Source organism: Schistocerca serialis, chromosome 9 (assembly GCF_023864345.2).
Source record: "Schistocerca serialis cubense isolate TAMUIC-IGC-003099 chromosome 9, iqSchSeri2.2, whole genome shotgun sequence".
In the NCBI taxonomy this organism is placed as follows: Eukaryota; Metazoa; Arthropoda; class Insecta; order Orthoptera; family Acrididae; genus Schistocerca; species Schistocerca serialis.
The window spans coordinates 434,678,189-434,690,056 of NC_064646.1; the positions used below are offsets into that span (position 1 = coordinate 434,678,189).

The 11,868-nt window shown below is 39.3% G+C and overlaps 1 protein-coding gene across 1 annotated transcript; it reads left to right on the top strand.

The window, feature by feature from the left end:
• The first annotated feature begins 8,584 nt into the window (after positions 1-8,584).
• On the top strand, positions 8,585-10,773 carry LOC126419095 (UDP-N-acetylhexosamine pyrophosphorylase-like protein 1). Its single transcript, XM_050086191.1, has one exon. It carries the CDS (start codon positions 9,009-9,011, stop codon positions 10,488-10,490), a length of 1,482 nt encoding a protein of 493 aa, XP_049942148.1. The 5' UTR covers positions 8,585-9,008; the 3' UTR covers positions 10,491-10,773.
• The last annotated feature ends 1,095 nt before the right edge of the window (positions 10,774-11,868 follow it).

The window sequence follows — 11,868 nt, forward strand, 5'->3', positions numbered from 1 at the left end:
TTCGTAACAGGTCGATATAGACCATACAAATATGTAACAAAACTGCTCAAGGTTATTAAATGGGAATCCTTGGAAGAGCGAAGATGACTACGAGTTTATTATGAAGACACCAGCCTTGTGTAGAGGTCATGATAAAAAGATATTAGTCATGTATCCCTTGCTCAGTAGGCGAATGGATTAGGAAAGATAACTGACAATATTGGTAAGATATACCTTCTGCCATGCAGTAGGCTTCGGAACGTTGATATGGATGTAGAGTCATAGCGTCACGAAAGACGAGCGAAGAAATGTTAAAACATTACTTGTAAAAACAACTCTAGAACAGATTACAGGCTCCGAAACGCTTGTAATTTATTAGAAAACAGGAATCAATGACTGGTTACCTTTTTCTTACCCTTCGTTATCAGTAAAAATCGACCTCACTGGTACGGACTACATGTAACAACGTGGTTCTGTATATACAACTATGCACCACGTGATGTCCTCTTTGTCAGAAGAAAATGTTTCGCCGCCCAGCGCTTCTGTGAGCGCATAAACGTATGGGAGGCACAGGGGGCGAGAACTGGAAAGTGCAGTTGATGGGAACATATATTGTCATATTGTAAACTGACAGTACCCCACATGATTTTTATGTGAGAAAAGGTCAAAACTGAATACAATGTACTAGAGAAAATTAATTCAAGGAATAGTAGTACCACTTCGGGTTAATAGGCCGTTTGTGACAGAACACCGTCACCTCAGTACTTTCGTAAAAATGATTGTTATCGACCTTCTGTTATGGTTAAGAGGACTGATCGACAGATTAACTTGTCTGGTCGCTTATCTTGGTCCTTAGCATCCTTGCACCTTTAAAGGTATGTCTAAAGGATGGTAACAGGTGCACCTTACATGCCGTCTAAGGTGGATTATCAATGGTCAGAGTATGTCCAGCTAATGTAAACAGATATACTATTGTATGAACCATAGACCTTGCCGTTGGTTGGGAAGCTTACGTGCCTCAGCGATACAGATAGCCGTACCGTAGGTGCAACCACAACGGAAGGGTATCTGTTGAGAGGTCAGACAAACGTATGGTTCCTGAAGAGGGGCAGCAGCCTTTTCAGTAGTTGCAGGGGCAACAGTCTGGATGATTGACTGACCTGGCCTTGTAACACTAACCAAAACGGCCTTGCTGTGCTGGTACTGCGAACGGCTGAAAGCAAGGGGAAACTACGGCCGTAATTTTTCTCGAGGGTATGCAGTTTTACTATATGGATAAATGATGGCGTCCTCTTGGGTGGAATATTCCGGAGGTAAAATAGTCCCCCATTCGGAACTCCGGGCGGGGACTACTCAGGAGGAGGTCGTTATCAGGAGAAAGAAAACTGGCGTTCTACGGATCGGAGCGTGGAATGTCAGATCCCTTAATCGGGCTGGTAGGTTAGAAAATTTAAATAGGGAAATGGACAAGTTAAAGTTCGATATAGTGGGAATTAGTGAAGTTCGGTAGCAGGAGGAACAAGACTTTTAATCAGGTGAATGCAGGGTTATAAATACAAAATCAAATAGGGGTAGTGCAGGAGTAGGTTTAATAATGAATAAAACAATAGGAATGCGGGTAACCTACTACAAACAGCACAGCGAACGCATTGTTGTGGCCAAGATAGACACGAAGCTCACGCCTACGACAATAGTACAAGTCTATATGACAACTAACTCTGCAGATGACGAAGAAATTGAAGAAATGTATGTTGAGATTAAACAAATTATTCAGATAGTGAAGGGAGACGAAAATTTAATAGACATGGGTGACTGGAATTCGATAGTAGGAAAAGGAAGAGAAGGAAATGTAGTAGGTAAATATGGATTGGGGGTAAGAAATGAAAGAGGAAGCCACCTGGTGGAATTTTGCACAGAGCACAACTTAATCATAGCTAACACTTGGTTCAAGAATCATAAAAGAAGGTTGTATACATGGAAGAAGCCTGGAGATACTGACAGGTTTCAGATAGATTATATAACGGTAAGACAGAGATTTAGGAACCAGGTTTTAAATTGTAAGACATTTCCAGGGGCAGATGTGGACTCTGACCACAATCTATTGGTTATGAACTGTAGATTAAAACTGAAGAAACCGCAAAAAGGTGGGAATTTGAGGAGATGGGACCTGGATAAACTGAAAAAACCAGAGGTTGTACAGAGTTTCAGGGAGAGCATAAGGGAACAATTGACAAGAATGGGGGAAATAAATACAGTAGAAGAAGAATGGGTAGCTTTGAGGGATGAAGTAGTGAAGGCAGCACAGGATCAAGTAGGTAAAAAGATAAGGGCTAGAAGAAATCCTTGGGTGACAGAAGAAATATTGAATTTAATTGACGAAAGGAGAAAATATAAAAATGCAGTAAATGAAGCAGGCTAAAAGGAATACAAACATCTCAAAAATGAGATCGACAGGAAGTGCAAAATGGCTAAGCGGGGATGGCTAGAGGACAAATGTAAGGAGGTAGAGGCATATCTCACTAGGGGTAAGATAGATACTGCCTACAGGAAAATTAGAGAGACCTTTGGAGAAAAGAGAACCAATTGTATGAATATCAGGAGCTCAGATGGAAATCCAGTTCTAAGCAAAGAAGGGAAAGCAGAAAGGTGGAAGGAGTCTATACAAGGGCGATGTACTTGAAGGCAATGTTATAGAAATGGAAGAGGATGTAGATGGAGATGAAATGGGAGTCATGATACTGCGTGAAGAGTTTGACAGAGCACTGAAAGACCTGAGTCGAAACAAGGCCCCGGGAGTAGACCATTCCATTAGAATTACTGACAGCCTTGGGAGAGCCAGTGCTGACAAAGTTCTACCATCTGGTGAGCAAAATGTATGAGACAGGCGAAATACCCTCAGACTTCAAAAAGAATATAATAATTCCAATCCCAAAGAAAGTAGGCGTTGACAGATGTGAAAATTACAGAACCATCAGTTTAATAAGCCATGACTGCAAAATACTAACACGAGTTCTTTACAGACGAATGGAAAAACTGGTAGAAGCCAACTTCGGGGAAGATCAGTTTAGATTCCGTAGAAATATTGGAACACGTGAGGCAATAGTGGCCCTACGATTTATCTTAGAAGCTAGATTAAGGAAAGGCAAACCTACGATTCTAGCACTCGTAGACTTAGAGTAAGCTTTTGACAATGTTGACTGGAATACTCTCTTTCAAATTCTGAAGGTGGTAGGGGTAAAATACAGGGAGCGAAAGGCTATTTACAATTTGTACAGAAACCAGATGGCAGTTATAAGAGTCGAGGGGTACGAAAGGGAAGTAGTGGTTGGGAAGGGTGTGAGACAGGGTTGTAGCCTCTCCCCGATGTTGAGCAAGCAGTGAAGGAAACAAAAGAAAAATTCGGAGTAGGTATTAAAATCCATGAAGAAGAAATAAAAACTTTGAAGTTCGCCGATGACATTGTAATTCTGTCAGAGACAGCAAAGGACTTGGAAGAGCAGTTGATCGGAATGGATAGTGTCTTGAAAGGAGGATATAAGATGAGCATCAACAAAAGCAAAACGAGGATAATGGAATGTAGTCGAATTAAGTCTGGTGATGCAGAGGGAATTAGATTAGGAAATGAGGCACTTAAAGTAGTAAAGGAGTTTTGCTATTTGGGGAGCAAAATAACTGATGATGGTCGAAGTAGAGATGACATAAAATGTAGACTGGCAATGGCAAGGAAAGCGTTTCTGAAGAAGAGAAATTTGTTAACATCGAGTATTGATTTAAATGTCAGAAAGTCGTTTCGGAAAGTGTTTGTATGGAGTGTAGCCTTGTGTGGAAGTGAAACGTGGACGATAAATAGTTTAGACAAGAAGAGAATAGAAGCAGTCGAAATGTGGTGCTACTGAAGAATGCTGAAGATTAGATGGGTAGATCACATAACTAATGAGGAGGTACTGAATAGAATTGGGGAGAAGAGGAGTTCATGGCACAACTTGACTAGAAGAAGGGATCTGTTGGTAGGACATGTTCTGAGGCATCAAGGGATCACCAATTTAGTATTGGAGGGCAGCGTGGAGGGTGAAAATCGTAAAGGTAGACCAAGAGATGAATACACTAAGCAGATTCAGAGGGATGTAGATTGCAGTAGGGACTGGGAGATGAAGAAGCTTGCACAGGATAGAGTAGCATGGAGAGCTGCATCAAACCAGTCTCAGGACTGAAGACCACAACAACAACAAAATTTTATAGTCAGCCTTATCCGCAGCAGAAAATCTAAAATCTCGTTGTGACCTCCTCCTGAAATTTGCAGACAAAACGTTATCACTTTGTATTTCTCGTACCTCTGTTGTTTATATGCTTCTTCCTTACAGTCGATTTTGCGTATTCTGTTTTGGTCGCCATATCATCACAAGAAACGTAACACAAGCCCCAAAGCAATGAATAGGATTCATAGCAGACTGCTTGCGCCATGAGCAACGTGTGGACACGATAACGTACATGCGTTCTTTCCACAAATTCTTGTGCATGTCCTTTTATTCCTGTGCGTCCGCGACAGCGCAGCACGAAAGAGGCATCGTAGGGACGTACCTTTAAGCATATCTTAAACTGTTATTATCCTCTCTGTAAGTCTTTTTGCTTGTAACTAAGCAAGAAAACCCCACCTTTAAAAAGCCAAATGCAAATTATAAAATACGGCTGAGAGCCGAGAGCGGCACGAATACTTGATTCGGACCGCAGGCGATCCGCGGGCAGCAGTTCGACGACCACTGCTCTAGATCATAATTTTACTTCAGTTGGAATGGGACTACCCATTCCTATCTGAAATTCCTTCCTCGCGTCAACATTCTCTGAAGAGGTCATTTCAGCTCCAATTTTTAACTTTCTGGACTTTGTACTGTTACGTGTATATCCAGTTTCAGTAGTAAACTGCCCTTTAAGAAGATTAGTACAAGTGAGTTTACTATTTCACATAAAATCTCACATTGATATGTCATCCGATTTATATTAGTAACTAAGGGGAGTAAGCCGTTCGTTAATAATCCAACTTTGAAAATTTACTTCTCTATTTTTGAAAAGCCACGATGTTTATTCATTATGTTTATTTACAATGACAGCTCTACTTGAGAGCCATTCAAAACACAAACAAAAATATCTTTTTCAAAGTAATTTGTTTATCATTAACTAAAACTTAATTTAAATCGTTTTACTGTAAAACTCATTGATATTGTATCAAGTAAATTCTTCCAAATGATATATCAGTAGATGTAGACAATATGTGGCCCATTTTTTATGTAAGTAACTGAAATCATCAAATGACTTTTAACTAGTATTTTGTAAATCATACATTTAACAATGTATTCAATTGTTTAGTTTTGCCTAAAATGAAGTGGTGCATGAGCCACGCGGGCAGTAAGGATGTAGTAATAAGAGAGACAGTCAGTCAGAGAGAGAGAGCAGATAGTCATTCTGCGTTACAATCTTTCGGAAGCTGTTTGTGTGAGACACTTTCGCAGGCTGTCAGACGATGAAATGTGTCTACCATCAATGTGTAAACTAATCGGTAATAATACAAAGCAAGAAAAGTGATATGCTCTGTGTTTTATTTAAAAAGTAGTACGACAGCAACATCGAACTCTGGGACTTTCTGAAGGAACAATCCCCGAGGTTATCAAAGTTAGTATCTCACCTGGAGCAACTAAGTTATTATCTGAAATTTTATTGACTGTGATTGACGTTTTCTAGTTTTCACTCGTCTTCGTACTTGTAAATGGTAGAGGCCCAAACCATGAAGTTGCTCCGATGGTGTGATTCACTATGACCACTATCCATTTATAGACAGAACTATAAAAACTCTGTATTTTATTCTCACTCAGTCAGTAGCAACTGAAATGCTTACCTCCTCTCACACATTTAAGGGTAGCATTTTACAGTTGCCCTAAATAGCACTCATTATATCCGTATTACGATTTAAAGGCCCACATTCCGTGCCAATTTCGATGCTGGCTGCATGTAACAAACGCCTAACTCATCCGTAAACAAATAATTTTGAAGTTAAGAGAGAGGAAAACAATCATCCGAGGTTAACTCGGGAAAGTAATATGAGATGCCAGTTGAAGTGCCTGCTAATACGTTTCGCTTTTGCTGATGCTATATTGGGAACTGAATTTGAGCGTCGTCTTCGAGGAAGAAAACTTTATTATGTCAATCTCGGTCACCTTTCAATTAGCCCCTGTTTCAAACATCCCGCTAGTAATCTTTGATTACACCCTACGACTCTCAAAAAGTAATGCAAATAACCTACCTACTGGACATACCGGTGAATTCTTGTCCTCCTTCAGTAAACTGTCACGAGTTTTCTACGTTATTTTGTCATTAATGAGTTTCCTGTATAATAATCTTATCAGTCTGCTCGAAGAATACTGCAACTTGGGTGTCTGCGAACACTTTTAAACTCATTAATTCAGATATAAACGGCTCAGTGGTTTTTAATTATTTATTTATTTTTATCTACGCCGTTGTCGAATCCATGTAAGCTTGTAAGTATTGTCGTTAACTAATAACCTCTATTGACGATGGCCTGAGCCCCGGAAGAATTTCATGTGCATTTACAGAGGGATTCATCACCGAAAATAAATTATGAAGCACTTCCTTCTGATATAAAGCGTCAGCTGTTTGCTTTCCCTTGTGCTGTTTCAGTGGCGGCTCGTGAGTATACATTCTGGGTGTTCAAAACTGTTTAGATTCAGATAAATATCAGAGTGAGAAATTAATAGCATCTCCTGCATAATAGTTATGCTAATCGACACATTTACAGTATTACAGCCATTGCCAATAATAATAACACTAATAATAATAGTAATAATATGTATAACTTGTCTGAAAAAAGAAAGAATTGTTTTTGGATAATTTTGTTATTTTGCACATAATTAAGTATAATTTTGCTTTATTGTGTAAGTGCGAGTTTTCGTGCCTTTCTATTTTTTCAGACAAATGTACCGTACAAGATTCCTAACATAAGTTTTGGTTAACGAATTAACTTGCAGGCTGAAAATTAGACTTCCTTACCCTAATTCTTTGCTGCTAACTTTTCCTGGTAATTTTCTTTTCTGTTACCACTTAAAACAAATTCAACAGAGTTCGTGTTGACACTACTCACGAAAGTTCCAAACACAAAGCATTACTTCATTAGAACAGAAACGAGGCGCTGAGAACCATAAGGGCCAAAGCCACACCGTCGTCGATCCCACATTTAACTGAATGTCAAAGAAACCAGTGAGATAGCTTTTCGTGAATGTTCATATATACAATGCGGGCCTACAGCGTAGATAAACCTGAACCACCACAAGCTCAACATACATCAGAAAATGAATAAATGCTACTTTCTCACAATCGACGATGATGTACTTCATGGTTCTCAGTGCCTCAAAGGGATTGCGTATGATAAAAACCAAAATTTAATATATTACATCTCTTTCATAATACTGCAAAATAGGTTTTTCTATCAGTATAACTGTAACACATGCTGTTGTCCGATCTAATTTTACTACGTAGTGAGAGAATTAGTATATCTGAGGAGTGTGCTAAAATTTAGTGGGGTTTATGCGAAGCGAACGGGGATAAAGTCTGTTCCAGTGTGCTATCAAGTTGTAGTATTGACGTAAATTGGTAGTTCAGTGGTAAGGACTAGCTGTGCACACCGTGAACCGTGCGTGCACATTGTTTGGCAAATCAGTACGTATTTGGCTCGTCAGGCAATTATGTCACGCCAGTTGCGCATGCGAGCTCCTTAACCGTGCACAATTGAAGGTGCGATCGCAACCCCCATGCCAAGTTTCACGTAGTGTAGAGGAGCAGCAATATAGCAAAGCGCAGTACATTTAGCGCCGTGTATTTCTGATTACCGCACCTACATCACGTGAAACAGCATTCATAGAAAAATAACCTATGACGCCGAAACGTGTCAAAAGTTAGGGTGTTCACATGCTCTTGTGCTCTTACACGACAACCGCCACTGGCTGTATCTGCTATGCAAATTGACAATGTACATAGACTAGAAGGCAAAATGGATTGCCTGTGTAGTCATTGCTGCTGCTTCTTAACACTCGTTACAAAACTACAAGAGAGCAGAAGTAAGACTAAATCAAACTTAATTTCAAAGAATTAACGGGCGTGACGATTAGCACTGATCCAACAGGAAGTATTTTTCTGGAATCACAGCGCTATAACATAAGCAAGCAACGCAAAGAACTCTTCCGAAAACAATGAAGAAAAATGCAGAGATGCTCATAATTAGAAGTTTAATCGCTTTGTTTGACACTCTCTTGTTTAAACTTGCCGGTAATACCGTGAGGGCAGTGCTGCCGCCTGCCATCATAGTTGTAGTTAACGTAGTATTTCACGTGTTCTTTGGTACACACAACCGTATGATTCACTTCAGTTATAAAGTGTTAGATTTTGCAATATGTTGCGTTGCAGTTTATTTAATCAGTGTCCTGAGATTGACACTATCTCATGGGAGCTCACTGATTGTGAGTTCAAGAACCTATCGTATCAGGTGGGTGGGTGGGGGGGGGGGGGGGGCGGCTGGGCTGCTTCTCTACAGTATTATCTTTGAACTTAGGACGCGCGAGGCTAGTGTTTGTTGTCAAGTGAGAGCCACGTATGAAGGGAGATAAGAATGTTTACGATTTTTACCTCAAGAGTCCCGTATGAATGGAGATAGGATGTTTACGATTGTATCTTATATAGGTGTGCAGTCCGAGGAAAGAAGAGGAGTAACGTTTCGGTAACATATCCGGCACTGTTTCTGTCCAAGAGTTGTCTTAGAAGAAACACTGTCTGTTTGTGATGACAGTGAGTTGTGCAAGTTGCCACCCAGCGAGAAGTGTAAGTTTTGTGGTCTTTGCAGCTGGATTTCATGGTTGATATTATGTGGTCTTCGGAACATTTGTCGGCGTGATATGGTGCTCGACAGGGATATTGGCATCGAACGTTTCCTTTCAGCTGTGGTGTTGTGTTAGTAACTGTCACCGATCACAATGCAGGACCTGACAAAAATTAAGGAAGAACTCTCCAGCTACGGTCAGGGGCATATCCTACAGTTTTGGGATGAACTGTCAGATGCGGAAAGGACCGAACTTTTGACACAGTTGCAAGAAATTGACATTCCAGTGGCAATAGAATGTTTCAAAAAAACTTTAGCAGAAGATCAAGCCAAATTAGACGATCGAATGCAGCCAGTACCGGCAGAATTTTACGGCAGCGTTCTTAGAACAAGTCCTGGTGATCTTCAGAAGTTCGAGGACGAAGGTTTCCGGCAGATATCTGCTGGTAAGGTCGGTGTTTTGCTTTTAGCAGGTGGTCATGGCACCAGGCTAGGTGTGCCTTACCCAAAAGGCATGCACGACGTAGGGCTGCCATCTCATAAATCGTTGTACCAGATTCAGGCTGAAAGGATACGGAGGCTGCAGAAGCTTGCATTTGACAGAACTGGTGTGTACAATCACATTATATGGTATATTATGACAAGTGAAGCTACAATGCAGCCTACTCTGGATTACTTTGACAGAAATAACTATTTTGGGTTGAAGAGAGAGAATGTTGTCATGTTCGAACAAGGTTTCCTTCCAAGCTTCACATTTCAAGGTAAAATAATCATGGACAAGAAATATAAACTATCAATGTCACCAGACGGAAATGGAGGACTTTACCGTGCACTGAAAGATAACAAAATACTAGAGGATATGGAGAGAAGGGGTATTATGTACCTTAATGCTCATGGTGTGGATAATATCTTAATTAAAGTAGCAGATCCTATTTTCATTGGCTACTGTGTACTGAAGGGTGCAGAATGTGGTGCAAAAGTGGTGGAAAAAGCATTTCCAGAAGAACCTGTAGGTGTTGTTTGTCAGGTGGATGGACGTTATCAGGTTGTTGAATATAGTGAAATAACATTAAAGACAGCACAACAGAGAAATGCTGATGGTAACTTAACATTCAGAGCAGGTAATATTTGCAATCACTTCTTCACAACCCAGTTTCTTCGTAAAGTTGCATTTGATCATGAAACTAACTTACAGTTACATGTTGCAAAGAAAAAGATTCCATTTGTTGATTCACAGGGAAATTCCTGCAAGCCAGAAAAGCCAAATGGTATAAAAATGGAGAAATTTATCTTTGATGTGTTTCAGTTCACTGACAAATTTGTAATATGGGAGGTGGAGCGAGAGAGAGAATTCAGTGCTATCAAAAATTCAGATGCTGCTCAGAAGGATACTCCTACAACAGCGCGTAATGATCTTCTTGCCCTTCATTGTTCATATATTAAAAATGCCGGGGGTAAAATTTTATATAACACAGGTGACAAGCCCATATGTGAAATTTCGCCCCTTCTGTCATATGCTGGTGAGGCATTAGAAGAGGTTGTAGCCAACAAAGAATTTACATCTCCATGTCATTTGCGCTCTCCTGATGAATGTAACTCGGACTCCGTCACTGTGCAACAAAATAATTATTGCTGAAATGAATTGTTTGTATTAATAGTGTGTGAACATTCACATTTTTCACTGGGCATTTTTAGCATTTTATATTGTCAGTTAGCCTTGAAGCACTGCTGTAAATATGATAGTCACTGTTGTCAAGTTTTATATTTTATAGTTTTGGTAATATTATTTTATTGAAGACTGCGAGTGGAATATTGTGGCATAAATTTATCTTATCCAAGAGAGAAGCATCGTATGTACAAGTCAGCTTTATTTTTAATTTGTAATATTTAAGTAAATAAAATGCATGAATGTTTTAATATTAACAGCTTTGTTTTATTGTAATTTTAATAGTATTATTTCTAAGAATAAAACAATGGAAGCTCCAGTATGGAATGTAACAGTATTATGAAATAGATAGTTGCTACTTACCGTATAGTGGAGATGCTGAGTTGCAGATAGGCACGACGAAAAGACTGTCACAAAATAAGCTTTCAGCCAAAAACGTCTTTCTCAAACTGTGTGTGTGTGTGTGTGTGTGTGCGTATTTTTATTTTTGACGAAGGCCTTGGTGGCCAAAAGCTTATTTTGTGACAGTCTTTTTGTTGTGCCTGTCTGCTACTCAACATCTCCGCTATGTGGTGAGTAGCAACTATCGTTTTCATAATATTGTTACATTTTTAAGAATATTGAGATGACACGAGATTCTTATGTCAATCTATATGACAAAGTGAATAAAATAACTGCACATTAAAACCTTTAGTGCAATTGTTGCTCACATAAAATATGACAAAGTAATGTTTAATGAAAATTTAATTACAAATGTGCATACATTAATGTTATAATACCTGTACGATAGAATAAATAATCTCTAAATTTGTTTCAAAATCATACCTGGAACTGTTATAGTGACAGAATTATAGCTAATTAGATGTTCAAAGTTCATGTCATGCGAAAGGAAAACTGCTTAACCCTGGCACATATAACTGTCTTCAGTATTTCTCGAATGCAGAGTGTCAGTATCTTTTCACCATGCATAATCTGCATTACGGTACCTATATAGTTACCAGTAACTTAAGTGACCATGACTAGTGTAGCATCATTACACAAATGTATTGCTACAACATTAGCAATTGTTTTGATGTATCAGGCTTAATACGTTGTTTTTGTGTTTCATAATGGGAAATATACACATTGAGAGCTGGAGAAATAATCGTCACTTTATCCATACTTACATAGAAGAATCCAGCTTGTTCACCCATTGTTGTGTGCATCATGAGAGGATTTTTATTTTTATCATATTAGAGAATTTCTTGGTATACTGTAGTTAAGACCAGCCTGCACAAGTAACTCAGTAATGGAGCAAAGAGGAAACCCATCAGAGTGACCTCTCTCATTAAACAAGCAGTCACACCAC

Bases quoted from the DNA above. Each gene is read 5' to 3' on its own strand.
- LOC126419095 (XM_050086191.1), top strand. From the start codon at position 9,009: ATGCAGGACCTGACAAAAATTAAGGAAGAACTCTCCAGCTACGGTCAG.